The 26,282-nt window shown below is 44.0% G+C and overlaps 1 protein-coding gene across 6 annotated transcripts; it reads right to left on the minus strand.

Moving 5' to 3' along the window:
- Nucleotides 1-1,761: 1,761 nt before the first annotated feature.
- On the minus strand, nucleotides 1,762-25,964 carry LOC104637267 (uncharacterized protein KIAA1958-like). Of its 6 annotated transcripts, none has more exons than XM_075776672.1 (6): nucleotides 25,940-25,964; nucleotides 15,378-15,477; nucleotides 14,161-14,226; nucleotides 8,007-8,095; nucleotides 6,098-7,298; nucleotides 1,762-3,414 (listed from the first exon to the last, which is right to left on the minus strand). In XM_075776672.1, exons 4-6 carry the CDS (start codon nucleotides 8,007-8,009, stop codon nucleotides 2,567-2,569), a joined length of 2,052 nt encoding a protein of 683 aa, XP_075632787.1. In that variant the 5' UTR covers nucleotides 8,010-8,095; nucleotides 14,161-14,226; nucleotides 15,378-15,477; nucleotides 25,940-25,964; the 3' UTR covers nucleotides 1,762-2,566. The 6 variants fall into 6 exon arrangements, with proteins under 6 accessions (XP_075632787.1, XP_075632788.1, XP_075632785.1 ...); XM_075776673.1 differs by lacking the exons at nucleotides 14,161-14,226; nucleotides 25,940-25,964 and adding exons at nucleotides 7,603-7,798; nucleotides 9,003-11,616 and having other exon boundaries at nucleotides 15,378-15,479; XM_075776670.1 differs by lacking the exons at nucleotides 14,161-14,226; nucleotides 25,940-25,964 and adding an exon at nucleotides 11,438-11,616 and having other exon boundaries at nucleotides 15,378-15,479.
- Nucleotides 25,965-26,282: the final 318 nt, after the last annotated feature.

Here is a 26,282-nt window from a genome sequence, read left to right on the forward strand (position 1 = left end):
CTCCTGCAGCGCAGCTGAACAGCCCGTTTCCCCTCGCCGAAGCACCGGACAGCACAGCTCCGCGCCCGGAGACTCTGCCCCGGTCTAATTACCTTGCGTTGTATCTTGATCTCGCCCTAATGAATCATTTTTACTCGCGATGCAAAGGTGAAAAACACGCGTGTAACCCTCAGCTGGTTCCCAGCGTCTCTCCCTTCCCCGGAGCCCCGCGATGAAGCAGGGATGGGTGAGAAGTGAAGGCAAGGAGCAGGCACACGACAGCCCGGGGCTCCCGGGTGTGGGGGGCTCCCCGGCCCCCCAGCCTGCCCAGGAGCCTCTGCCGGCCCCGAGGGCTGGAGGGCGGCCCGCTGGCGAGCCAGGAGCATTTGGTCTCGCTTCTTGCAGGAAAAGATGTTCCTAGAAATCCTTGTCTACCAAACGTACACAGAAATGCATTTGATTAAAAAATAAACTGTTACAAGTATTTTCATCCTGACTTGTCATAAACATTCAATTCTTAGCTCTCTCATGGAATATTTCTTGTAGGAGGTTAACAAGGCAACTTCTAGCTAATAAACTGGCGCCATTTTAATTGGACATCGTTAACACGCAATAGAAATGGGGACTGGGTACTGTTCTTTTACCCTTTTTTCAAAGTAAAAGTATACTCCAAGTCCTCCGACTGTGATCTTTGAAAAGCCTTTTTTTTGCAGATCTGCTCCTAACAACGGCCTACTATGGCTAATTTCCTAATTATTGGAGCTGAGGTTTACAGGCTGAGCTGCCGAGACATGCCCTGGGACAGTCATTCGGAATTTCCGATAACGCTACGTCCTTGCTTTACCAACGGCAACAGTTCTTTTTTGCGAGCAGCAGGTAAACGCGCGATGAGGTGGAATTCAGCACATTACGCAGGATGCTGCTCATTCTTGCGAAGTGCAGTGAACTGGAAATGTAGCTTAGAACTGCTGTAAGGCACCAATAAATGGTGATAGCCTGTGCGCAGCGAGGCCAGCGACCCCCTGAGCGGGCTGGGAAGAGCACGGGTGTGCAGACAGCCCGGGGCAAGGAGGGTGGGTGATGATCCATTCTTTCAGGGGGGTTTGCTTTCTATCCCCTTGTTCCCCCCTGGCAGCCCCCAGAAGGCAGGAGGTGCCCCATGCTCCTGGCAGGATGAAATGAGCTGCCGGCTAATTGTGCCACCTGACTTTGAAGGCAGCGGCCTTCCATTAATGAGCTCTGGAGTAGAGGCTAAGCAGCTCAGCGCAGGGGAAAGAGAAGCCCGGTCAGACAGCGAGTGAAGCCCAGCCCTGTTGGAAGGGGCTTGCTCTGGCTCTGGGTGCTCAGGAGGGGTTTGCTCTGGCTCTGGGTGCTCGGGCAGAGCTGCGTGTGGGGCCAGGCTCGGCCGGGGCCCTGGCAGGTCCTTTGGCGGTGGCTGCGGCGCTCGTTACGCTGTCCGTGCTTGACAGCACAAGCAAAGTGGGACGAGGCCCTCCAAGCGTTTGATTGAGTTTGTATTTCTTTTTTATGGCTCTTTAAGCATCTAGAGGTTATTTGGTGATCCTTGAACAGGACTAATTCTGGCAAAGGGTTTGGCCACAAAGCTCTCGTTAAGGAACCACGAATGTGGGATTTCCAGCAGCCCAAATCCTCCAAGGGTCACCTCTGTAACACTGAGTGATGACAGGCTCAGAGCAGCAGTGACCGTGCTGGTGTTTCAGGAAGCTGTTACCTGCTGTTTGGGGTTACTGGCTTCATCTTTGTAGAAGAGACAAACAGGACTGAGTAAAACACTCTTTTATTAGGTTATGTCAACAATTCAACCCAACAACTCCACTGGCCTGTAAGACAATATATTGACTGAACAGTACTTGAACAGCTGAAAAAAGTTGACTATGTCTATCTACCAAAGTGTATTTATGTAGCTGTATTTAGCACTCTGGGGAAAAACACTCACCATAAAACCTTTCAACACTGTCAGCCATTTAAAATAACTTTTTAAAACACAATCACAACTTCTTCAATCTACAAATCTTTCACTAAGACAAAGACGTAAACCTTGTTGAAAGCATTCCTGTGGGACCTGGATTAGCAGCCAGCAAACATGGCATCTTGCAGTTCTCCTGCCACCCCAGAACTAGCTCATATTACTCTTCCTTTCACGATAGCCTTACGCTGTAGACCAAATGCTGTTTACAAGTGTCAGCTCCGTCAATGGGAGCGCAGCTTAAACTCCTTGCCAAGTTATTCAGCTACCGAGCCCCCTCCACGTTAACATTAGCTACTTCGTCCTGCCATTAATAATACAGTAGAATATTAACTTGTTTTATAAATGTGAAACCTAAGATTCCCATATTTATTTAACTTACTGAACTATCAATTCCATTAACGGAAAGAACAATAGAAGTTTTTCACTTCACCTGAAAGCTGAGGTGATGCAAATATGTAGACTTTGATGTTCTAAGGTGAAACTGAAGAGAAGGACGTTCTCCTCAACCCCTACTAAATACTGCCACTTAAACCTGTCAAAGACTACTTGGAAACACATACTTCAAAAAGTGGCACAGCAGAAACTAAATGGATACCTTTATTTCTTGGACTTCTTCACAGGTCCTTTGACTTGCTGGATAATAACTTTCAAGATTTTTTCAATTTTGGCTTTTGTCACTGACTTCCTACAGTACCATACTTGGTCCCATACGGAACAGAGAGGCTTGGGAGCGAGATAAAGTGGATCGTAGTCATGGAGCATATCCAGTGGCCTCCTCTTAGCATACTCCTTATAATCTGTGACTGGGCAGTTACCTGGGTTGTCAGGCCTGGCGAAGAGATGTGGCCGCAGTTCCCCTGCATTTCCCTCTATGCTCAGATCATCCTTCCACTCCAAGTACTCCAGCTCCCCCTCATTCTTCCTCAGTACAAGCTGTCCCCAGTACAGATTGTGGCTCCGACTGTGTGTGCTTGCCCCAAACCCCCTAATGATATTTGTGAACATGAGATGCAGAAAGCTCTGCGGGTGTGCCTTACTTAGAAGTCCCTTCTTATGAAGACCTTCCACATCTTCATCTGTCAGGTTCTCCAAAATACTCCACTCTCCCTCTCTCTCTTTCTGAGATAGGTGCTGCTGCTTTAGTTTCAAGGCTTCCTGAGACGCTCGGAATTCCAACCCTCTAACCACGCTGTACTCATAGTTGTGATCTTTCAGGTGTCTCTCGATGCTGCTCTGAAAGAAGTGCAAAGAACTGGCAGAAAAATCGGTGCCGTTCTGTCTCTTTGCAGAACTGTAGAATAAGGCTAGGTAATTATCGAGGTCTTCGGGTGGCAGCTTATAAATCTCACGCGTTTCAGAAGGGCAATGTAAAACCAGCCAGTCTTTGAAAATTTTTATATCGCCAGTGTTACGGTTTCTCTTTTTCTCCAACTTCTTCAACACATCTAAAAGACAAGGCACAGCTTTGTGTACAGCACGGACTTAGAGGGAGATCAGTGAAATATAAGGAGATGCAGAATAACATTCACCTTCCTTTTAAAACTGATTCAGAGATTATGGGACTTTCACAAACCCCATCCTTAAAGCTTTGGTTTAGATCTGTGTCCTCAACAAGCCAGCCAGCACCCCGACAGCACCAGCATAGACACGGAAAGGATTGCCTCCTTTCCTGTTCTTTCTCACTTGGCTGGTGAATCTGCACACTACCGTGTAGGTATATTTAAGATATTCTTTCTTTTTGAAGTATGTCTAAATGGGAGCGAATGAGTCCCTAATGAGATTTAATCATTGAATGTCATTGTGGGGTGCACATGTGGAAAGCATCAGTGCAAGTTCCATGGGCCTTCTCAGACAGGACCGGAGAGCGGAACTGTCATCGGTGCCTTGGCTTGACATTGAACTTCACCCTGGCTCATTTTGGAGTTGACCCTCGGGGTGTGCTGTGGGACCACACTTGTGGGACCAGTTGTGTAACCAGTGGCTGCGGTCCTGAGCCTGCAGCGCTGGTTACGAAGCCCGAGCAACCCCAAACAGACTTGATATACTTCTATCAATGTATTTCTTGGCAGGGGCTAAACTCTGCTCTGTTAAAATAGATGGGAGTTGGCCTGTATGTGGATCTTGTGACCTAAGCAGCATCTACTTCATATGTTCAAAGTGTTGTACAAGGCATTATGCAAAATATATTTTAAAGCATTTGACTTTACCAAAAAAATCTGTTCAGAGCAAGAGAGCTCTCAGAGTGAAATAAAAACATTAACCAAAGTTAGGGGTAGTGGATAGTAAGGAAGAACAAAAAGATGAGTAAAAGCGTATTTTTTTAAAAAGGATTGCCAGGATTCCAGTTGGGTTCCCTCTCAAGTTGCTATGGCAATACCATATCTACCTAGTTCGATGTAGCATGAGAAATTAATTCTTTGGATTGCTGAAAAGCTCCATCTGCTTGCCTGTGACTTTTCCAGGGCTAAAGAGAGGTAGCTTGAAAAGGGTTCTAGAGCCAACAGCTAGAGATTCCTTAGTCAGTATCTTAACATGCTGTGGCTCCACTGAGGTGGAGCCTACTGATCCCTGTGCTGCTGGTTTGGGTTTTTTGCTTGCTTTGTTACTGACTGATCTATGTGAAGAGATGAATGGCTTGTAAATCAATACACGCAGGGACCTCGCTTGAGCCATAAGCCATTTATCTTGGCAGAAACAGCTACTACACAGGCAGTCCCAGATGAATTCCCATCCTTTTGGATGATATGTGTTGTCAGTTACAACACTGGGCACCTGGCATGCCAAGGACAAGGCCATGGGGCCGGGCTGTCAGTGTGGGCACAGGACAGGTTTTGGGGAACATGGAATGGGATTCTCTACTGAGCGCGTGGAAGTGTCGGGGGCTGCTTCTCAGTTAGATGGAGCCAAGGCATTGAGCCACAGGATGGAAAAGAGATAGTCTTACTCCTTGAATTACATTTTGAAAATCTGCCTCAATGTTTACACCTAAATACTAGCAGGTAAAACCGTAAAGCTGACTAGCCAGCAGTTTACTTGGAATTAATGTGACATAGCACCTGCAGGCACTCAAATCATTACAGATGCAAATTTTGTGGCTTTATTGTAACACTTTTAAAAACCTGGACATTTGCATTTTATTTAAGGTGTTCAATTATTAGATTAAATAACATATATGTACCTGGCATTAAGGCTCCAGTGTATTATAAACATCTATCCTAAAATATGATCATTTATTAAATGAATTACATCGATTTCATTGATGGCTTCCCCACTACTTGCAAAAGAATAGCATAACTTTGATAATGTCCATGCACTGTATGCCAGCTGTTCCTCCTTGTGTGGACAGTTGTTTTACAGCAGGATTAAAACAGCCGCAAGCTAGCCTTCTAAAATCTTTGTCAAACACCATGTTCTTATGATACGGAATCACTTAAAAGATTCTCTGTGCACGGCTTAACCTTGGTATTGGAAGTTCCCTAGTAAGCAGTGTATCTTGCACGTTAATGTTTGAGCAATTATAACTCTTCCCCACTCCAGGAGGATTCCAAGGATAGCGTGTATGAAAATCTTAAAACTCTTAAAAGCACTAAAGCAATTTGTTTAGCGCATGCAATTCAAGATGCAGGATTGAAATTTTGCTCCCATTGCAATTTCTGGGATTTTTGCCATTGACTTTGGTGCAGCCAGAGTTTCAACCACAATTTCTCTGTTTCAGTGCTTTAAAAGCTACTTCCTCTTTTATTTGTCTCTTGAGACCCGAATTCCCATCTCTGGCTCCAGTTTCTCACAGGGACTCTCTCTTAAGTACAGCCAACATACTATGAGGTGATAGGAAGCAAAATGAAAGACCAAAGTATTCAAATTGGGCGGTTAAAGCTGGGCCACAGCTGAGTACACACTGGGGTACCTCGGTGAACGTATTATCTATTGAAGTGCTGATTGCTTAAAAGGGACTAAAAAGGTTCCTACCTTAGTAGAAACCAAGTCCCCCAGATTGGAGGCATTTACTTAGATATTACAATACCGATTTTGGCAGCTATATGAACTCACCCTCCGTTAAGATTTTGGGAAAGTGATTAATAGAACGCACCCACAAACCCTTTCAGGAATAAAAATCCAGACTCTTACTTTTGTTTGAAGATGCAGGTGGATAGTCTGTGTTCTTGTTCTCTGGGCTCAGTGAGGCTGAAAGATGGAGTGCATGCCCAGATCCCGACGGTTCACTCTCTTCGATAGGATTTTCAGAAACGTTCCCACTAAAGCCTGTTCCTGGTGTGCCACACTCAGGAGGGCTCAGCTGGAACTGCTGCTGCACATCTACAGTGGCTTCAAACTCAAAGAATGTCACAGAGGCGGGTGACTCAAGTTGGGCCTTTGCTTCACTGTTGGAGACGGGGTCAGATTTTATATGTTCTTTCAGTATTGCTGACCCAGAGGAATTGTTTGCTTTAGAAGTTTCAGTTATGGACCCTGCAGGATTAAGAGGACCTATCCTCAAGAACCTGCTGTCCAGGCCCTCTTGGTTGCTGATGGGGGATTTCAGAATGCAGGCAAGAGTTAGGGGTGGCTTTCCTGCAGGGGCAAAGCCAGATGTTTGGGTGGCTGTTGGCTTGCTAAATGCCATCTTCTGATTGTGATGCATTTGCAAATCTACCTCAGCAGTTCCGCCTTTAGTTGGTGATTCTAACAGAATATTCTGGTTGATTCTGACTCCTTGGTTGTCTTCATCTGATATATACTGTTCTTCATCAGAGATGATTTGCAGATCTTCGTTGTTTTCTAGCTTCACCTTCTGTCTGTCAGTTTTGACTCCACCACCAGATACTGAAAAATGCTGCTCTGCTGCAAAGCACAATTTCATGGATTTGCTTTTTTTTTTATTTTCTCTGGGTGATGGTTCATTATGTATTATGTAGACTGTGTCATCTTTCTGCTGAGTGACCCCTGGAGATCTGCTACGTGACCCTGTGCTGACAGCGTCTGCTTTAGCCCTCTCAAAAGATGAGGTCCTCCTGAACCTCTTTTCATCTAAATTAGCTTCCCTTGATGAAGCCTCAGAAGATACTAACCTCTTTCTCTTTTCTACAGCTTCATTCTCTTCTTTGCTTCTGATGTATAACTTTCCACATTGCCAGTGATACGCATGTCCAACCCCACATATCCAGAGAACAGAATTGTCCTTGCTAGGATGACCCATGTTCTGCACAATTTCCAAGGATGGGATTTGATTGCATATGGTCCCGTGAGTGTGTGCCCAGGTCACAAGATTGGAGAGGTCCATGCGAAGTGAACTGGCATCGCTGCACTTTCCATCACTGACACTCCCATTCTGTAAAAACGTTTGGAGAGAACTTAAGTGAAAGAGAATGTGCATAGAAGAGCAGTCCTGGGGACTGTTTCTAGCCCCATCTCAATAGAGCAGTAATTGTAGATCAGCGATTCCTCTACTGATTCTTTTTAAAAACCAATTTGTTCATTCTTTAAAATAAATCAATACACTTGTCCACTTTGAAGACCTGGAGGGTAATTTGTGGGCATGGTCCTGGAATGATGAATTTATTCTAGATATAATTTATGCATACCTACGGGCTCTGAGTCCTGATCAAGTAGCTCAGCTTAAGAATTTATCATACCTCAGGTGAGCCACAGCGGCTGTTCACACGCGTGTTCTAAATCCACAGCAGAACCGAGATTAACGCTCTCGCTGAACCACCCCAGCAGCGACCACAGCTCAGCTAACGGAAGGGTCACTTGAAGTACAGTGCTCTGTTTGCAAGTCTGAGTCCTGGGAGCCAAGCAAGCTCGTACGCATGGCCAATTCTGTACTCGCTTATGGAAAATAGCACAGGAAAGTGTCAGGAATCGGCGTCTTGGCCTCCCACCTCCCCACGCCAACAGGGCTATCAGAACCTAAAAACAGACCTTGCATCCACATACCTAAAACTTGTTTTTAAAAAATTCTACAACTTTTAATGCTGTAACTGATCGTTAGAAACAATTGTCTATGGTCTCATTTATGCTATAAAAGAATACTCACCATACTGCTGTTTTCTATCTCACTGAGCCTTCTCTCAGGTGGAGATCAGTAAGTGACTGTTTGAATACTCTTTCTTTCTCTCTCAGAACCTAAAATAATCATCATAGGTGTGTGTGTCTCTGGCTAGCAGATGCAACTAAAAAAAAAAAAAATCTGGCTAGCAGATGCAACTAAATTTTTCAATGCTTAGTCCAAAATAAATGCTCCTGCAGAACATGTGCCTTCATTAAGGTGAGCTCCCATTGAGCTCGAATGAACTATATATAGAAAGCTTGACTTGTGTAAATATTTGCAGGATTAGCCTCTACAGCGTACCAATCAAAGTTAAAACAAAATATAAATATTGAAAATAGAATTCTAAAAACCAGACTCTGGGAGATGTTCCTTTCAGCACTGGCACTTTGAACACAGGCTGTGGTTAGCAATCTTTACTTCTCCAAATAGTGAACTGCAGAAAGAGAAGTACCAGAAATAGTGAAGCTAGTTCAGATTCTGACATTATCTGACTTTTCAAATATTAAAAAAGGAGGTAGTTTCCTAACTAAAGAATTTTTTTCATATGTAACTTATATTTACTAGAGACTACATCTGAAATTCTCCCATCTGTTTTGAAACGGTCTATGTAGTAGTCTAGAAAGTCATCATAATTTCTGTGTAACAGGCTAGAGAAGAACAATCGGTCACATAACTTACCATCAACATACATATTGCAAGACAGCCAAGAAGCCCTACGATTCTATGTGACTGATAGTGCATGCATTTACGTTCATAATGGCAGTCTTTGCTCCAGGCATCTTAGTCTATTATTAATTAACAGCTTTGCATTTAGTGGTGGTAAAAGATGCCAGACTGAAAACACTGGACACAGGAATCTTGTCTAAACTGGTTCTTTGAGCAGTTCTGGCCTAAATGTGACGCAGCTTCCTGGTGAGAAGAGGCCCTTGGTGGCTTTGAAGGTGAGCACGCACTTGCAGACAGCCGAGCACATGTCCTCACTGGGTACGTCAGCTTGAGCCTCCGGTTCTCCTGCTCTGCATGCTCCTGTTCTCCGAGCAAGCTGCAAGATGGGAGAAGCCCATCGTGGCTGAGAGACGCAGGGCTGCTCAGTAATCTGTGAATGCGGTCTTTGTCTGCAGGGATTTATGAGTATGCCAGTTAAACTGAGGGAAAGCCTGTCTGTGCCCAGGCAGGAAGCTGCCATTCTGCCAAAGCCCTGTTGTGCACCAGCACCCAAGGCAGAGGCTACACCCGCTGCCTTCAGTGCCTGATCTCCACCGGCCGTGCTTACCAGCTCCGCACGAGGTGGGACCTGGGTGAGGCTGAGAAGCCCTGCCCGGAAGAAGGGAAGTAAGAGTGTGACTGGCCAGGCTGCCCAGGGGCGGCAGCCAGCCCCATGCGCAGGGTGAAGCATGGCAGCTGCTGCAGGGCTTGGCCAGCATCTGTGATGGGAGGTGAGGATGTGGAACCACAGGGTGGAAGGCCCTCACCAGCCTGGCACTGCAATGCGGTCACCTGGGGTGCCCCGAGGCTGCCTGGCCTAACCAAACCTCTTCAGGCAGGGCCGGTCTGAGGGGGCCTGGGGCACCTGACAGAGCCTGGCTGGGGGAGGCAGCTGCCTTCCCCCTTCCCATACCCCCATCCTCACCATCCAGCAGCAGGGACCCTCAGAGCGGCCGTAGACCAACAAAACCCAGTGACTGAAACTGCCTCTTGGCCAAGCTCCTGCACTGAGGAGGAGCCCACTGGAAGTGTCTTACACGTGCCCTGCTCTGCCAATTCCCAACTTGCAGAAACTGAGGGACAGCAGGGTTGCTGAGCTCCAAGGCTGCAGCTGGCCAGGCACTTACCCACGTGCTTAATTTTAAGTGAATGCTTCGATCCGCTGATGCCAAAGCTAACTGTGCTTTGCTGAATGTGAAACCTAAGTGAGTAAGCATGCAAAAATCTTTGGGCAAAAGTGTTTGGGTTTGTTGGGTTTTTTTTTCCACTTCCTGCTTGGAACAATTAAAAAGCCATGAAAATGGTGTGGGCTTCCAAGCTGCCCAGCATGAGGGAGCCTGTCCACTGCCTGAGCAAGGCAGGGGTAACGACTGCACTGACAAACACCCATAGAACAATTAACGAGTGTTTGGTTTTTAGGGGAAGCACAACCCAAAGAGGAAAGGAAACAAACAAAAGCAAAGCATACAAGAGCCCTCTCTAACCTCAGGAGACAGGTCAGGGAACTCAATGTCCTTTTCAGAGAGAAAAGCACAGGGCAAATCTCTCGCAGCATGTCAGTTGTACTTCCCGACGGGGAATGAACAGTAGGCATCGGAACCGCTCCTGCGTGGGGCGAAACTGGTGCACAGCAGCACAGCTCTGGAAGGCCCTTCTGCACTTAACGCTAGTATCAATCCATATGTTCCTTCTTATGACTTCTAATGATAGTATGGATAATTTTAGCCTAGAATGCTTTACTGTTTGCATATGCTAGCTTGTGAAACCTGCAGAGCTAGGATTTTCAAAGAATTTTCTAACTGAAATCTGCTGCTTGCTTTAAACAAAAATCAGACCAAAAAAAAATCCCTGTTTTAAAGCAGCAAATGCATTTTGAGCTCTTGACTTTCTGTTAATCTAGATGTTGTATAAGATCTACTGTCACCGTGACCTCCCTCCTAATGAATCACAGAAAACAGGGTTGGAAGTCACATCAAATGGCCACGTCAGCTATCCTCATTCCTCACAGAAAAATGAGCTCTGCCCAAACTTCTCCTGAGAGGTGTTTGTCTGACCTGTCTTCAAACCTTCCAAGCGCAGGGAATTCGCAACCTATGCCTGGGCCTCAGAAAGCCCAGGAGAGAAAAACGGGAAGAAAACGGGAGAACCATTTTTCCCTTTCTGAAGTCAAAGACAGTTTTATCTTCAAGTTCAACCCATGCAATTCCTCCCTAAAGGGCTGAGCTGTTTGGACAAACTAAAAGGAACTTTCATGCCAATAATTTGGTGCTTACAGTTAGTGTGGGAAAAGGTAACAGAAACGGAAGCTCTGCATGGTCATAAGGCCATGAAATTACTGACTTGGCAGATGCACATCTTGATTTCTATCACACGCGTCTTTAAATGGAATGCTTTTATCTCTCCTTATCTCCAAGCACATGTCTTCCTTTTCCTGATCTCTTTGGAAAAAAGCCTTTTTTCTCTTGATATTTAGTTCCAAATAAAGTCTCTGGTAATCAACTTAAGGACACTTCTTCAACCCACTCCTGCTCTCGTATTTACATCAGTTGAGAGTACTTCCAAAGCAACTGTCAAGTGGAACGAGTCTGAATTTACAGTTACAACTATGCGGAAAAAAATGAAATGCATGTTTACCCACAAAGGCTGAACCGACATACCTCTCATCTCTTCAATGAATAAAACCCCACCTTGAGCATTGCTACAATTTTTACCTGCTTCCAACAAAACCAGGATCCCTATGGAGGAGAGGTCTGGGGTTGAGGGATTCAGTTTTGTTTTGAAACCTTGTGTCTGCTTCAGTCTGCATGGCTGTGAGTGATGCAGCATTGTAATTATCTTTCCAGGAGAGGCTCCTATCTGATAATGGACACTGTGTATGCAGGACCCACACCTTTGTGCAGAAAAACAGGACATTCCAAAGCTGTACGGTAAATGTTTTCTTTTAATTTTTTTTAAACCATAGGGAATTTAGTGCACTGATATAACCTATAGTTAAGTGAAATCATGTTCATTGGAGGAAAAAAGTTAAAACCAAAAATCTACAAGATTTTGCTTTCTCATGCATCTGATCTATGTAGCAAGCTTTCAAGATGTCAGCACAGTATATGCTTATTTTACCTCTGTGTTCAAGAAAATGTGGTCAGCCAAGTAATTTCAAAGAAGTCTATGGCATTTCAGTGGAACTGTTAAATTCAAGGCTGACTAAAAGCATGGAAATGCTTATTCCCTTTTAAGACTTTCCTGTGTCTAGTTTGAGGCCTTGGGGGGAAAAACATACTCAGCACTTTCTGAAAGTGATTCTCTTGTAAGGTCTGTCAAACATAGGTACCTAGGATCACCTGAGAATGCAAACATCTGAATTTTACACTTTTTACATTTCAGTGGGCTCTGTGTAGCATTAGGGTATGCTGAAGGTTCTTGGAAACCCTCTGTGAGATACACAGGCTTATGCAAGCAGGATAACTACAGAAAGCAGCTAATTGTGGAGGCACTGAAAGCCTTTTAACCACTTTGTTCCTGTCCCTCTGCCCTGCCCTAGTCCTAGCTATGTTTCTCTTAAGTCTTCCAACGTCTATTTCACAGATTAGAAACCTGGGGCACGCACAAAGCAAGTAAATATGAGAGCTTCGGCTTTTCAGCTCCAGATAAGACAGTGCAGGAAATGGGAACAATCCCGGTAGGAAAACAACAGGATACAGAGCAGCAGTTCTTAAACTTGACTCCCACCCCCTTCCCCCGGCCTGGACTGTGTGCTCCTGCTCACTTGAGACACACTTACTGTAGGCGGAGGGACAGAGGACAGCCATAAAACACACATCTAGGAGGGGGCAGATTGCCAGGGAGCTGCCAGAGCAGAGTGAAGGACACCGGGCCGGGGGATGTGGTGTCTGGGGCAGGAATGGGATGAAGCTGTTCTTAAACACATCTGGTTGCAAGACGGGAGTCGAGAGTGGAGCAGAAGTAGCTCATGGCTGCCAAAAATCATTGAGCTTGTCCCACCACTTTTTAGCAAGGGCCTTTGGGGTGGATTAATCATTTCCCAGCACATCGTTTTTCCTGTTCTCTGCAATGTTTGTTTCTCTCCTCCCCCTCCCCTGTACAAGAGCCTTCTCAGCACCTCTTCAGCTCTTTTCCTGCTTCACCCTGTCCTTCCACCAGTACCTCCTGCCCTGCTTGCAGAAATACAACTCCCAAGATACATTCTGTACTTGCTACAGGGTGGCATTCCTCCATTTTGAGAGATGCTCCCAGAAAATAATATCCAGTATATCTGATGGAGGGCAGGGTCTAATTGCACACACCAGCTCTGAGCAAGGGAAGACAGACTGCTGTTAAATCCCTACAGCACCACATTCCTTAGACAAGAGCTTTTTTGTTCAAAGAATCAGATACAAATTTTTTTCATGAGTCCTAATTATCTCTTCTCTTGATGGTCTGCATTACAGAGCTGATGTCCGTAACTGCGAGCTCTAAATCAAGTCTTCTTAAAAGAGCTAATAAAAGCCGCAGCCAGCTGGCAAAGGATTGCCTGGTCCAACAAGCAGCAATCAACCACTAAAACCAGCTGTAGTAAAGGAAAAAATTAATTTAAACCCATGAACTTCTATAAATAGGTCCTAATATTTTATTTCCCTGGGAAGAAGTGGGAAAGCTGAAATTAGTGAAGCGTTGCTTCGGCAGAAAACGCTACCACGTTGATAATGATTGTGTTAGTTACCCTGTTAATGCTGCCGTTTGTGAGCAGCTTCACACTTAGGGTTAGTGCTGCCAGGGGACAGCAGGACATTATTTTCTGTAACAATTCCATATGCAGTTTTACTTTTCCTTGGATGTTTTATTCTCAGTCCTGCGCTGTGGTTGAGTATATAATTGTATCAGTATAGAACCAACTGTGGGAACTTACTTTGTTCCCCGGCAGCCATTTGTATTAAAATGATCTTCTTTCACTTAATTAATGGAAGAAGATGTCTGTTGGCAAGAAGGCACTTGTAGGAGCGTTTACTACTCTTTTAATTGCTTCTCTCACTATTTGTGGTATTTTTCATAAAGCGCACGCTTCGCCAGTCAGGGGATAACATCATCATCTCCTACTCTAAAAATCACTTTTAATCCTCGCAGTTTCATGGGGTCTGACTGCAACAGGCTCAAAAATAAGACAGGAATGCTGTAAAACTCGGATTCTTTCGTTTGTTTTTTCTACAACCTGGCCGCGGGGGCTGGAGCTCGCCGCCGCTCGATCCCCGGCAGAGGGTGCTCAGCCACCGGCCACGCACGGCTGGCAGCCCCTGCGTGGGCCAGGGATGGCCCAAAGCGGCGTTCGCTCGCTGTTCCCACCCTGCTTTCCTTGCCGGGCACAGACCGAAGCCCTGCCCCTGCCCCCGGCTCCGATGCTGAATAAATATTGCTATTAATGCAAGGGTCAAGGTCCTCTTACATTTGTATTTAAGTTGAGGGCACCATCCCAGCGTACTTCCTTATTCCTGCCAAAGAACCTTTGCACCTGGAGCTCCGAAGAAAGAAAACAGCAAAAATTTAGTGCATAGCTCTCAACGTAGATTTACTGACCTCTCAATGTGCCAGCTTTATAGGAAACTTGCTATCTTACTGCTAAAAATACAGCATAAAATGCTGACCAGTAACAGTGCCTTAGCCAAGTACAGAAACTTCTCCATTTCCAGTCCTTGCAGCAGGGATAAGAGTGTTACTGTATCTTTGGTTCTTTCAATTTCTGTTCTGTTGATGGAATTCTTTTTTATCAAGCAGGAAAAAATTAACATCCAGTTTGGGAGTTCGCTCAGGGGAAGTTGCAAATCTTGTTTAATTTTATTGTCTAAGCGTTTATTGCAGTGTTATATAGTTCTGAGCAGCCTTTTAAAGTTTAACCAAAATCATAGTGTGGCACGCACCATGTTTTCCACCATCTGCTAAACTAAAATGAAATAACCAGTGCTGTAAGGTGGAGGACAGACACACTGTCCAAAGTTTCCAACACTGAGTCAGGGCCTAGTATCCATTCCTCTGTTTGATCTGAGCCAAAACTCTCTTTCCTTCTGTTCTGCATCACGCATTTACCTATCCACAAACCAGAGGCAATGTGTTACTTCACTGTGGATGAAATGTGGCACAAATTTGTTATTAAATAGTATTTGTGGTGAATCTGTGACTTGTAATTAGATGTAGTTGTTAACAATGAGATGTAGTAACCTACTTTTTTACAATACAGAACAATCTTAACAACTGACACCTCAACTCCTTCCCAGGCTTGAGGATTTCACCTTTCCAGAAGCACTTTAAACCCATGGTGACTCAGTCTGGGGGTGTATGTAGTAGTCAGTCTCGCTAGCAACAGGCAAAGAGCTAGCTCTCATTTTTACATCTCAAGTGTTTATGAAGGTTTGCTGAGAATGTGATGGTAAATGGCTGGGCTCTCTCAGGCAGACGCCCACAGCTGGCACGGGGAAGAGCGCAGGGTGTGGTGCCCATGTAAAGGAAAGGTCCTTCACAAAACGCATCTTACCAAGCGGCACCCAAAGTTTTTGGCCACAGGCAAATTCATTAGTTCATGCTATCAGGCTTCCCACCTTTGGAGCCTTTGCTCCTATTTCATTTTCTACTATTGTCCTTGTTTTGAAGTACCGCTCTCTCCCTTACCTCCTCCAAGGTCATGCAAGATGCTTCGGGAAGCCTCCCACGGAGCACAGCAGTTTGTAGAAGGACAAGAATCTCACTGGCACCTAGAGGACAGGGAAGCCTAGGAAAGACGGGAGAGAGGAGGTATAAGTTATGTAGAAAAGTGATCCTAAAGCGACCTGAAGACCCCTTGTGTGGGATGGAAGCAATAAGCAAAAGGCTCTGCCCTGAGCGCCGAGTCTGCACTCGATTTGGATAGCTTCTGAACGGCATGCTTGAGGCAGGAGCGGGGATCAGCAGGATCTGGAGAGGCACAAGTAAGAGGCAGCAGCTCCCAGTTTCTGTCTCCCATTTCTTAAGTGATGCATTCAGCAGGAGCCGAGCGCCTCACAGATGAAAAATACCACAGATGGATGGCATCTTGCCTCTTGGAGAGGCAGCAAAACCCGGCATTGGCACACCTAGCTGCTAATTTGGAAAAGAAAAATACACTCTGGCATGGTATCTGTAAGAGGTTGCCAACCCTTGTCCCACAGCAGTGATAACACACTTTCCAAAGTGTGAGCAAGAGCAAACAATTAAGCCCACTCTACAGATTCAAGCAAACTTGAACCAACGGTGCATTCAGATCTGGAGTTCCCTACTGAAATTGCCCAGAGTGCACAAAAGGCTCTTCTGAAAATACACTTTGGAAACTTTCTCCAAGTCCGTGCCACAAACCCAGCTGTCTCTTAGTGGATCTTCCAGCAGACCCGCTCAGATGACTGAAGCATCAGTGAAAGCTTCTTAGAAAATCACCTAAGCTGCTGGCTCCCTGAAGCCCAAATGGGTACCTCAAAATAGCCATCTGTGCCTGGCCGAGCTCTCTGGAACACAGGCCTGGCTATTAGAGGACTGGGTCACGGCCACAGCCATGCTGCTCTGTTTACATAAAATCCTTTTTGTTCCTTGGGTGACCACATGTGTACTTAAGTCCTCATGACAAAACTGAAGAGGGAAGAATCTTGCTAGCTGACTTCTAGCTGTTGTAGAAGGAACTGGTCAACTCGCACTATGAAATGAAGTATTTCTCCATAAATAAAATATTGGTTACATATTTTTTGAGCCCTGTCTTTAAAGCAATTTAGCTGAAGATGCACCTCTGAATTAAACTTAGCTCTGCAGAAAGACTGTTTCAGTTCATGAAAATCATCCTGTTGGCTTTATGTGAGGTGCCTGCAGTACACAAATAGCAGGGAGTCCATCAGTGACAGGTCTCCAGCATTTAAGATGTGCCGCTGGTTCTTTCCCTTCTAACTAGCCCAATCACTAGGAGTCTCTTCTGTACAATGTTGATGCTGTGTTTTTAACAAGAACACATATGAATTAAATGGCATTCAGAACATGCACAGTGTGTAGGCAGACCAGGTAGCTGTGCACAAAATCGACGGTTCTGCAAACAAGGAGCCTTCTGTGCCTCTGTGTTCTGGCCACCCATTAAGGTCCCGTGGCTGACATAAAGCACCCCTCGCACGGTGCTCTCTGTCATCGCCCTCTACATTCACCACCCCACTATCTGAGCATCTTACCAAATTAAATATTAAACATTCTAAAGGATATTGTGTTTCTTTAGTTCCTCTGGCAACTGAGATCTTGAGTGCTCTCAATTTTCCCTGACTTCACATTTTGCAGGTTCATGTCTTAATGTTCTTTTAATGCTTAATTTAATACTCCGGAGTTCTTACCACACACTCATGTCTGTCACACAGAAAATTTGGTGTACGCTCTACTAGACAAGGAGCAGACATTTCTCATCCACATCCAGACCCCAGCCTACAAAGATGAGAAGTGCTGTGGGGAAGAGGAGGACAGGCTGCACAGCAGTGGCTGGCTGGACAGGAAGCCACGGTTATTCTTAGCACCAAGGGTCACACCAAACTCTGCTGCTGATCGCAGCGACAGCTCCTTACATTAGCCAAGGGGAGCTGTAACTATATAAATAATATTTAAAAGTGGTCAGTCTCTGTTCTAGGATACTAGATGTAGGCCACTGTTTCTTCTCATACACTTCCATCTAGTCTGATCAATTAAGAGCAACTCCGTTTTTAAGCCTGAAATCAGAATGTTAGATTTCTTAATGTTTTCACCATCTGAAACATAAGCAAGTCTTCACACCACAAAAGCAAACCCCTCTTAGCTTTGGGAGCAAGGCTTTCCTGTGCTGTTTCCATTGCACAACATCCTTCAGGAACATATGGGCCAGCAAACAGAAAACGTCCGCTGCATAATTATGGCACTGACAAACCAATTGAACCTCAGCAGCTGCCGCTGGGGAGATTTCATTCATTCTCAGTATTGCCTTTTAAACTTAAGTGGCACTGGAACAAACACATCTTTGATCCAAGTAGGAAATCATTTGGAGCTTTGTGTTTAATAGAGCTGAAGCCCTGGGAAAATGATGTCTTTATTAGCCTGTATGACAATGCAGGCCTCATGGCAGGCACACAGTGGTTTGGTGTGTCGGTCCTCTTACTTTTTCAGATGTATTTGGACATACTTGTTCTTGAATCGATGTGGAAACAAGGACTGTAATTCAGCTGCACTGCTGAATCGCCTATAAACTGCATGCATGACATCAAGAAGTATTTGGGAAGCAGAGAGAGAGAACAATTTTGCCAGTTCCAAAATAGAGCTGGTATGTCTCTGCATTTCTGTCCTTGTGCTACTTCATGCCGTTTTAGGGTCATGCTGTTTCTCCCTTATCTCCAGAGGAATTACTGCACTAATCAGGGTGTTGCATGTTCCAATACAGAGGAATATACATGGCCAAAATTGTGCTATAAACACGTATATGTGTGTGTTGGTGCGTGCAAATACCTTTAGATAATACAACACCTCTTCAAATGTTGCTGAAATTTTTGCCAGTACATTCGCCGATATAATTTAAAGAAAAATACTAAAAGCCATGTGAAGAATCCAGTAAGGATACATTGTGGTATGCTCCAGGCGTGCATATTACAACCTGTGATTAGAATAAATCCTGCTCTGAATGGAAGCCTAGTGAGGAGGAGGTAGTGGTACGCTGCCAACTGCATGTTCACTGTGAGGTTTTTCTCTCCTGCTATACATTAGTTGTGATGCTACTGTATGAGCTAACCAGTGCAAGGCCTCACTAGAATTATGGTCTTCTTCCTGACTAGCGCAATACCTATTTAGACCGAGTACATACCCGGGCACGTTATGAGCGTATTCTTAAAGGACATCAGCTCTTCATTGTGAATCGCAGTAAAGAAGAAAAAGATTGACATACTAAGGCAAAAGTAAATATATCTTTACAAACTTTGCAACAGTGAGCTTACTAAGAAAGCAGTAAGATCCATAAAATATATTCAGTAATGATTCATGGAAAGTAGTCACTAAAAATTCCTAATTCATCCACTTGCAGTAGTTCATTGATTTTGCTTTGGCAATATAGTTAAAGAAGCTGTCTGTGTTTTCTTCCTAAAAAGATAGCATTGGGACTATATTCTAAAATACCATCTTGCTGTTATGTTTTTTAAAAAGTATTCCCCTGGATCCTTCAGAAACTACTTAAATTCTTCATTTCTTAGAAGGTTGCTTTAGAAATGCAAGTAAGAGAGCTCCCAACAAAACCACTTTATCTTATTCGCCAGTGGAGGTAATTGTAAACATTATCAATCTAAATATTACTCTTAGCTACAAACAATTATATCAACTGAGAAATGGAAGCTGGCTCGCACACAGCAAAATCCGACATGCTTACAGTAAGACAGCGCAGCTTGCAGAATGGAGAATTTCTAGATGCTCTGCATGTGTATCTCTATCTCTTTTAGGGCCCCTTTTTTCATTTAAATGAACTGTGCTCAGACTCTGAAATTCCCCTGTCTGGAGTCATCTAGCATCTGTGTAATATCCATTTAAATGGCAGATGCAATGGAGACAACCTGACGACAGAGGACATAGGTGATGAGCTAGCATTTCAGTGAACAATACCTCAGCCTGACAGGTGAGCGATGGAGAAGCTTTAGAAATAATGCATGAGCTTCAGGCTCCCCATCCACACTCCTCTGTTACAGTGCTGCTCACCTGGTAGCCGCCGTTTCATTTACCATTATCTTTTACAATGTCAGCTGCGCTGCTGGAAGAATTACTAGAACAGAGCAGCCTGAAAACGGCCTTGGGGAAGCCGTTACTGGTGTGCTTTTGAGAGAAAGAGGCACGAGGGCTTTCTGTTTCTGTGGGTGACACAGAGTCCTCAAGGTTCCAGTGTGAGACAGACCTCTTTGAAAACCTGCTTGCTGAGCCATCGAGACCCCCTAAGTGGTTTATCAGGAAACTGGCACCATCATTAGAGGGTAATAAAATAAAATCTTTGTAAGGAAATGAAAGAGCATTCCGGTCCGTTTCTGAGCAGATTTGTAGCACGAGAAAGCAACTGAACTACACTAATCTTTCATTGCAAAAAATGCCCCTGAAAAAAAGAATCATAGAACTGCAGCTACAGAACAGAAACTATGTTTATTTCCCTGCCCTAGGATAGCAGGGGGAGATGTGCTTGTAAGGACGGTTGTTTGTATAAATAAATGTTCATTCTTGGCAGTGGAATGCAAACTATGCTGAAGGGCTGGAAACAGACCACTCTGCAAAGCTGAGGCCAGAGTAAGGGAAAGATGAAGGGAGGTTGTGGGGAGGAAATTCACATTCATTTTTAGCAACTTGGAGAGTTTCTCAAGCATGTTTGACATTTTTAATTATGCTGATGTAGAGCCTATTCCAAGGACAAAAGAAGTCAGGATTACAGGATAAACAGTTAGGAAATTTCATACCAGCCGGCTAGGGGTAGTGTTGCCTGTGGGTCTGGAGACTTTGCTGAAACACGGAATCATCTTTCATACTTTCTAGACAGATGGAATTTGAACGTCTTGCAAAATCTTCACTTAGGTCAGGAGACTCAGGTCGTGGTCTTGCAAACTTTTACCAAAGGCGTATTTTCTGATGGCCCACATTAGACAGGAAAGAGATTAGTGTGAACTGCTGCTCTTTGTCCGGGCTTTCCTGCAAGGTTTCCTGAGAGGGTAGGAAACAATCCTGCTATGTTTCTATCAATTGTCTTAGAATCTGTAACTTTTACAGTGGAAAATAAAACTGAAATTTCTCATGGAAAATAAGATCAGCTCTAGGGTATCAAATCACGGAGTCACGGCCTGTTTGTCTGTTTTCCACGCTCAGAACATCCTGCATTGTGGCTGCAGCATCTCACTTTACGTGGGTACTGGTGGAAAAGTCCTTAACGTGCCTGCTCATCCACTTTCCTTGCCGAAGAATTTGTACATTTCAGTTTCTGAGTCCAGGGTGGTTGGAATGGCAAGAGTTTCCCCTTTGATCTGGAGCAGAAATGTTCCAGAAACATCGTAAGGTGTGGTTTCTAATGCACACCTGCTCTGTTTCCCCGGGAAACCCTGCTCGTGTGCCCATACCGGGGCTGCTACTGGCACTCTGAAGATGAGTATGGTTGAATAGGAACTTGCATTCTCTTTGAGATAATGGAAAGTCACAGAGGAGGTATCCAGCTTTTGGGCATGAATAAATCATTAAGGGTATGAATTATTCAGTGATCATCCCTACAACATGTGCTACATTCAGACACAAGAGGCAGTAACCCTATTGTGTGGGTTTTCTTCCCAAACATTACAGATGTATGACAGGCTAATGAATCTAAATATTCAAATGAAATGATGGGAAATAACATTAAAAGAATAATTTAAAAAATAACAGTAAAAAGCTGTTTGAAAGAGTTGTGATACCTCAGGCTGGCATTACAATGGCCAGACAATCTTTTAACTCGGTGGCGTTGTTGAAGCAAGCTGTCCACAACAGTTAGAATCATAATGCGAAGTATGAATAAATAGTGGCTCAGGAAATTGGAAGCACAGGTTGGAGGAAAGAGCTGGAATTATGGGCACAGAATCAATACAGAAACTGACTTCTAGTAACCTGTGTCTAATACAAAAACCAATATGGGTATTACCTGAATTTCTCAAATGCCAATATGCAGTCTTGGTAGCACTTACTAAGAGAATTCAAAATTTCTGGGCTTAGATATATGTTGTAAGATCAGTATCTTTGCCCTATGGTGTTTTTTTTTTAACATGCCATTTATTATGAGCTGAAGAATAAAGAGATGGATTGGGTTACAGTGACTGGAAGGATGGTGCTGTTTAATCTGTATCACTGTAATTATTTTAATTCCAGACCCCAAAATCACAGAGCCTATGGCCCTGGCCCAGGTAAGCAGGGGCAAGCCACAATCCCTAAGCAACAAATGCTGACAGTTTATTGTCATAGAAGGCTGCAGTGAAGAGCTGCAGTTCTGGTCTAAGTTGCAGGGGGTATAATCAAACCATAGATTAATCCACACCACTCCAACACAGACTGGAAGGAAAGAAAAAAAGAAAAAAAAGGTCCTGTGTTGAATAGCCAGGAAATGGCTGGTTCATCCTTCACAGGAAATGAGTCACCCAAACGCATTGCGAGGAGCCACGGAGACAGGGAAGTTCTGAAATAACATGGACTGATAACAACAAAGTAAGGCATACCGATGGGTCTCTCATTTGGTCACAGATTAGAAAGAAGCAAAGAAATATAAAATATGAGCTGTTGTGATTATACTTAAAAGTGTTAAGTTGATATAACTACTTGCAGCACAAAAAATAACTGTATATCATTTGGCAGTCCTGTTAAAAGGTGAAATCAGAACATGCAATGGCAGCACTAATAAAAGTTCCAAGTGCTTTTCAACTTTGTCCCTGGAAGGAAGGCCTCAAATCGCTGTGGTGGCACAGCTGTCAGAAAAATCCAGTGTAGGGAACTTGTAAGCTGGTTTGAAGCATTTACTTCTATTTAATACTGAAGGTATATTAAGCTCAATTCCAAACCAATTTATTTATCAATTACCAATTAGTACACTTTTTGATCATACTTTATGCTGCCAAACTCTTATGGACCAGTGGAAAAAATACTCCCCTTGCTAATGACATATATGGCTTGTAAAACCACAGATCTGCAGTTAATAAATGATCTTTTCCCAAGCACTGGAATGGACATAGCCAGCTCTGCAGTGATCCTCTGTGTACCCACACCTCTTCCCCCAGTAACCCCAGCTGCGTAACTCATGACTTCTAACCACGATACTTCTGGTCCAGCTCCTTTCCCCCAGGTGTGAGCCGAGTGAGAAGACGCCTGCACTCTCAGTAGTTTTGAGCCATGTGTGAACTGACGAGCTGTTCAGAAGCTACATGCGACTTTTTGTTGGGCTGACAAATGCAGCAGTGAGTTTGCTCCTTCTCTGCTAGCTCTAGACTAACCATTTCCAGAGCTGTGATGTGGCATCATGAATGATGCACTAAAGAATGTTCTGACATCCCAAATGTTGCTAAAGCTGCAAATGCTCTTTTAAACAAGACAGCTGTGTTAATAGAAAGGGGTTTCAAATAAATAAAAGCAACAAGAAGAAGCAAAAGTATTTGAAACACCCCCTACCCCCCCAAGTTTCTTGGGACTATACTAGTAGCAAAGTTATCTATGAAAGTTTCCTGGTTTAGGACCTTGCAGGGTACTGTGAATAGTGGGGGAGGAGCGGAACTTGCAGGAAAACAACTGTCATTAAAAACAGTATCTAGGATATACCATTGTGCACAGCAGTTCGGGTTCCTGAGCAAAGACCATGTTTTAGGAGAGTTCTTGTTTTCAACAAGTCACTGACAGAAACGTTGGGTGGAAGAGGAAGGAGAAAAAAAAACAAAAACAACTTCGCTAGTTTGCAAAGGAATATAGTTACATAGTTCAGGCTTCAGAGCTATTTTAAAAATACAAAGGAAAAAAGGCAGGAAAAGGGTCTTTTTTGTTTCAGAGGGTTTTTCTTCCCTGCATGGTAAATTAAATTCGAGGAGATAACGTAGGCAGGAAAGGCTTAAAAAGAGAAAAACCTGGGTGTGTCCCGCCAAGGCCTTTCTAGCAAGTGAGTAACCGGAGCCCGGGGGAGGGTGGGACGGTTTCGCTGGATTGTGCAAAAGAAGCTGATTCATATTTTTTCCCTTTTCCCCTTTTTTTTTTTTTCACATGGCCATTTTCATGTGGGTTTCTTTTTCAAAACAAACAAAAAGATACAGAGAGGCAGGTCTTTCTCCAAGCTGTTTTATTTGGTTTGTGTTTGGTTTTGGTTTTTTTTTTGGTATAAAGTATTATTTTATTCTTAAATGCATTTTCCTGTTTGGCCCAGAGAAAGACTGCACAATACCCAATAGTATTATTAGTCATTGCTACCACAGTATCTGAAAAGATGCTAAAAAATTCTGATAATATTACAGGAAAACGTCTGATAAGCATTTCTGCTAGAACTATGGAAAATCTGGGTGAGCTTGCATGACCCTTAAAAGAGTCTTTTAAGTTAGAGCACAATTGCACAGGAGAGGTCTTTGAAAAGTGTAATTCTCTGATGGCATCCACCCATGTTTGCTTTTCCAAAGATACCTGAAAAGCAGCTGGGATATCAGTACATGCAATAAACGAATGTCAATAGCCACCAGAAAACCAGGTATTGTTCTGACTACTGATCACTATCTAGCATTAATAATTCCTTTCAAAGTCTTTGTGTCATGTTCAGGGTACCTTTCTCTAGGGTCTGCTTCTTTACAAGTGGACGGAAATATCCCATATTAAAAAAAAAAAAAAGAAGAGAGTGATTCTGTCTCTATATCATCCTCTACTACAGAGGGATTTCTTACTCACAGTATATAAACCAGATTATTCTGAAGGGTAGATGAAGTGAAGCACCTCCACGGGAAATACAGCTTACAATAGGCATGGCTCAAGAAAGTGCATTGTGGCTTGTGAGATGGGAGTTAAATTCCTGCTCTGATCAGATCACTTTATCTCTCTGGCCCTCAGCTCAGCAACCCTAAAGTGGATCACATAATCCCATCATTTTCCCATTCTTTCCCTCATCTAAGTTGTAAATCTCTTATCTGTGGCAAAAGCTGAGCCTTTCATATGCCATACCTAGTAAAAGAACTTTGGTTTCAGATGGGGCCTTTAGTTGCCTGTTGCAATAGGTAAGAACACACTTTTTCTCCATTTTCAACTTCACTGCAGGAACAAGGGAACCCAATAAACCACAGATACGGAAATCAGAGCTACCAGCTCTTGGCAAGATCCAAGCTAAAAGGAAGCTCTTGTATTTCACAAAGGGTGACAAGAGCAAGGCTGTAAGTTGATGTCTGGTCCTGGCCACCAAAATACCTGAGCACTGCCCCCCTGCCTGAGAAAATAAGGTGTCCGGCCATAGGAACCAACACAGCAATGCATGTGTGGGAGAAAACAATAGACAGTTTCACTTTTAACCTTTTTCCCCCAGATACTCATGTGTCTAGTGTGTGCTTCAGAAAGAAATGAGAATACAAAATGCATGTCTGTACCTGTCAAAGTTACCTGACATGAAGCAGAAACACTGCCCAAGGATAAGACTCCAAATTTCATTTGCACTATATTTTTAAAACATCTTTCTGAACCTTCACATATGTACCCCTGACACTGCTGTGTTACAGCTCAGGCACTTCCATCAGTGGCACTGATCTACGTTAGTGTTTTACTGTTCATCACTGGCAATAGAGGCGAATTGACAGAATTGTACAAATGTTTTCACAAAAACATCAAAAGCGGGTGTGCTGGTGAGGTATGAAGGATCCTTTCTACAATAAGACCAGTATTATGTTGCCTAGAAACTCTCAAAACAGGGTTGCAGCTAATTAAGCCAAGATCAATGTGGACTGGACATTTGATATTTAATTCAATGCTACACAAGGGACTTGTAGCAAGGTCTGGGACAATTAATTCTTGTGCTGCAGTCAACAGATAGGGTTATGACAAGTGAGGCAAAGAAAATGAGTAATTGCTAGTAGAATTCCCAGTGAGCAAATATTGTCTATATTTAAACAGAGACATGCAGCATTTCATCTACGGAAACAAACTGCTTTACAGAATGATGTTAGTGGAACCAGTGATGTCCTGGTGGACAGGAAGAGGATTCCAAGATCTGCTTAGGCTCCACTGGATCCTGATCCTCGTGTGCCTGTTCCCACACAGAACACAGTAAATGCACTGCCACCCTTTGCAGCACGAACCAGACAGATGCCTGCTTCTCCCTTAATTTTTTTTAGGGGCCTTCATCTTGTGGCAGATGAACAAGCTTGACAGTCATTTTTAAGGGAGCCATAGAAAGTATCTAACATAAGTCTGCTGTAGTAGCCTTAAATTTACTATAGACAGCCCAGCACCTGAAAAGGAAATCTTTTAGAGGTTTGAAAATCCCCAAAGATAGGAAATCCATGGATTTTACCTGAATCTCTGCAGAAGTAGGACCTACAGGCAATGACACGCATTAAGATGAAACAAGCTTATCTAATTAACCACTGAGGTCAACCCGACTAGAAAAAGAGCTGTTTTGGTCAGCAAACCGTGTCAGGGCTGTACCTCAAGAAAAATATTATCCTGATGCCTGAGCGGAGCAGGTAGGTGTTAGGTCTTACCTCACAAGTTCTCTCTCTCTCTCACCCACTGGGTAATCTTTATCCTTAAGACATTAACTGCAATTAAACAACTTTATCCTGTATTTTAAATAAAACTTCTAAGTGCTGTCTAGCGCCATGAAAAGTCCCCAGACTGGCAGTCCTAAATAATTAACCTAATTTCGGCGAGGCGCCCGCTCTCCCTTACTCGAGATGGCAACGAACAGGAGCGCGCGGCTTCCCTGCCCGTAGTCAACATGGCGGCGGCGGCGGTTGAGCCGCTCCCGCAGGCCCCAGCCCGCGCCGCGGGTGACAACACAATGTGCACGTTGGGGCCCTTGCCCGTATTCAGGATGGCGCCCAA

Source organism: Balearica regulorum, chromosome 26 (genome assembly GCF_011004875.1).
Source record: "Balearica regulorum gibbericeps isolate bBalReg1 chromosome 26, bBalReg1.pri, whole genome shotgun sequence".
Classification (NCBI taxonomy): Eukaryota; Metazoa; Chordata; class Aves; order Gruiformes; family Gruidae; genus Balearica; species Balearica regulorum.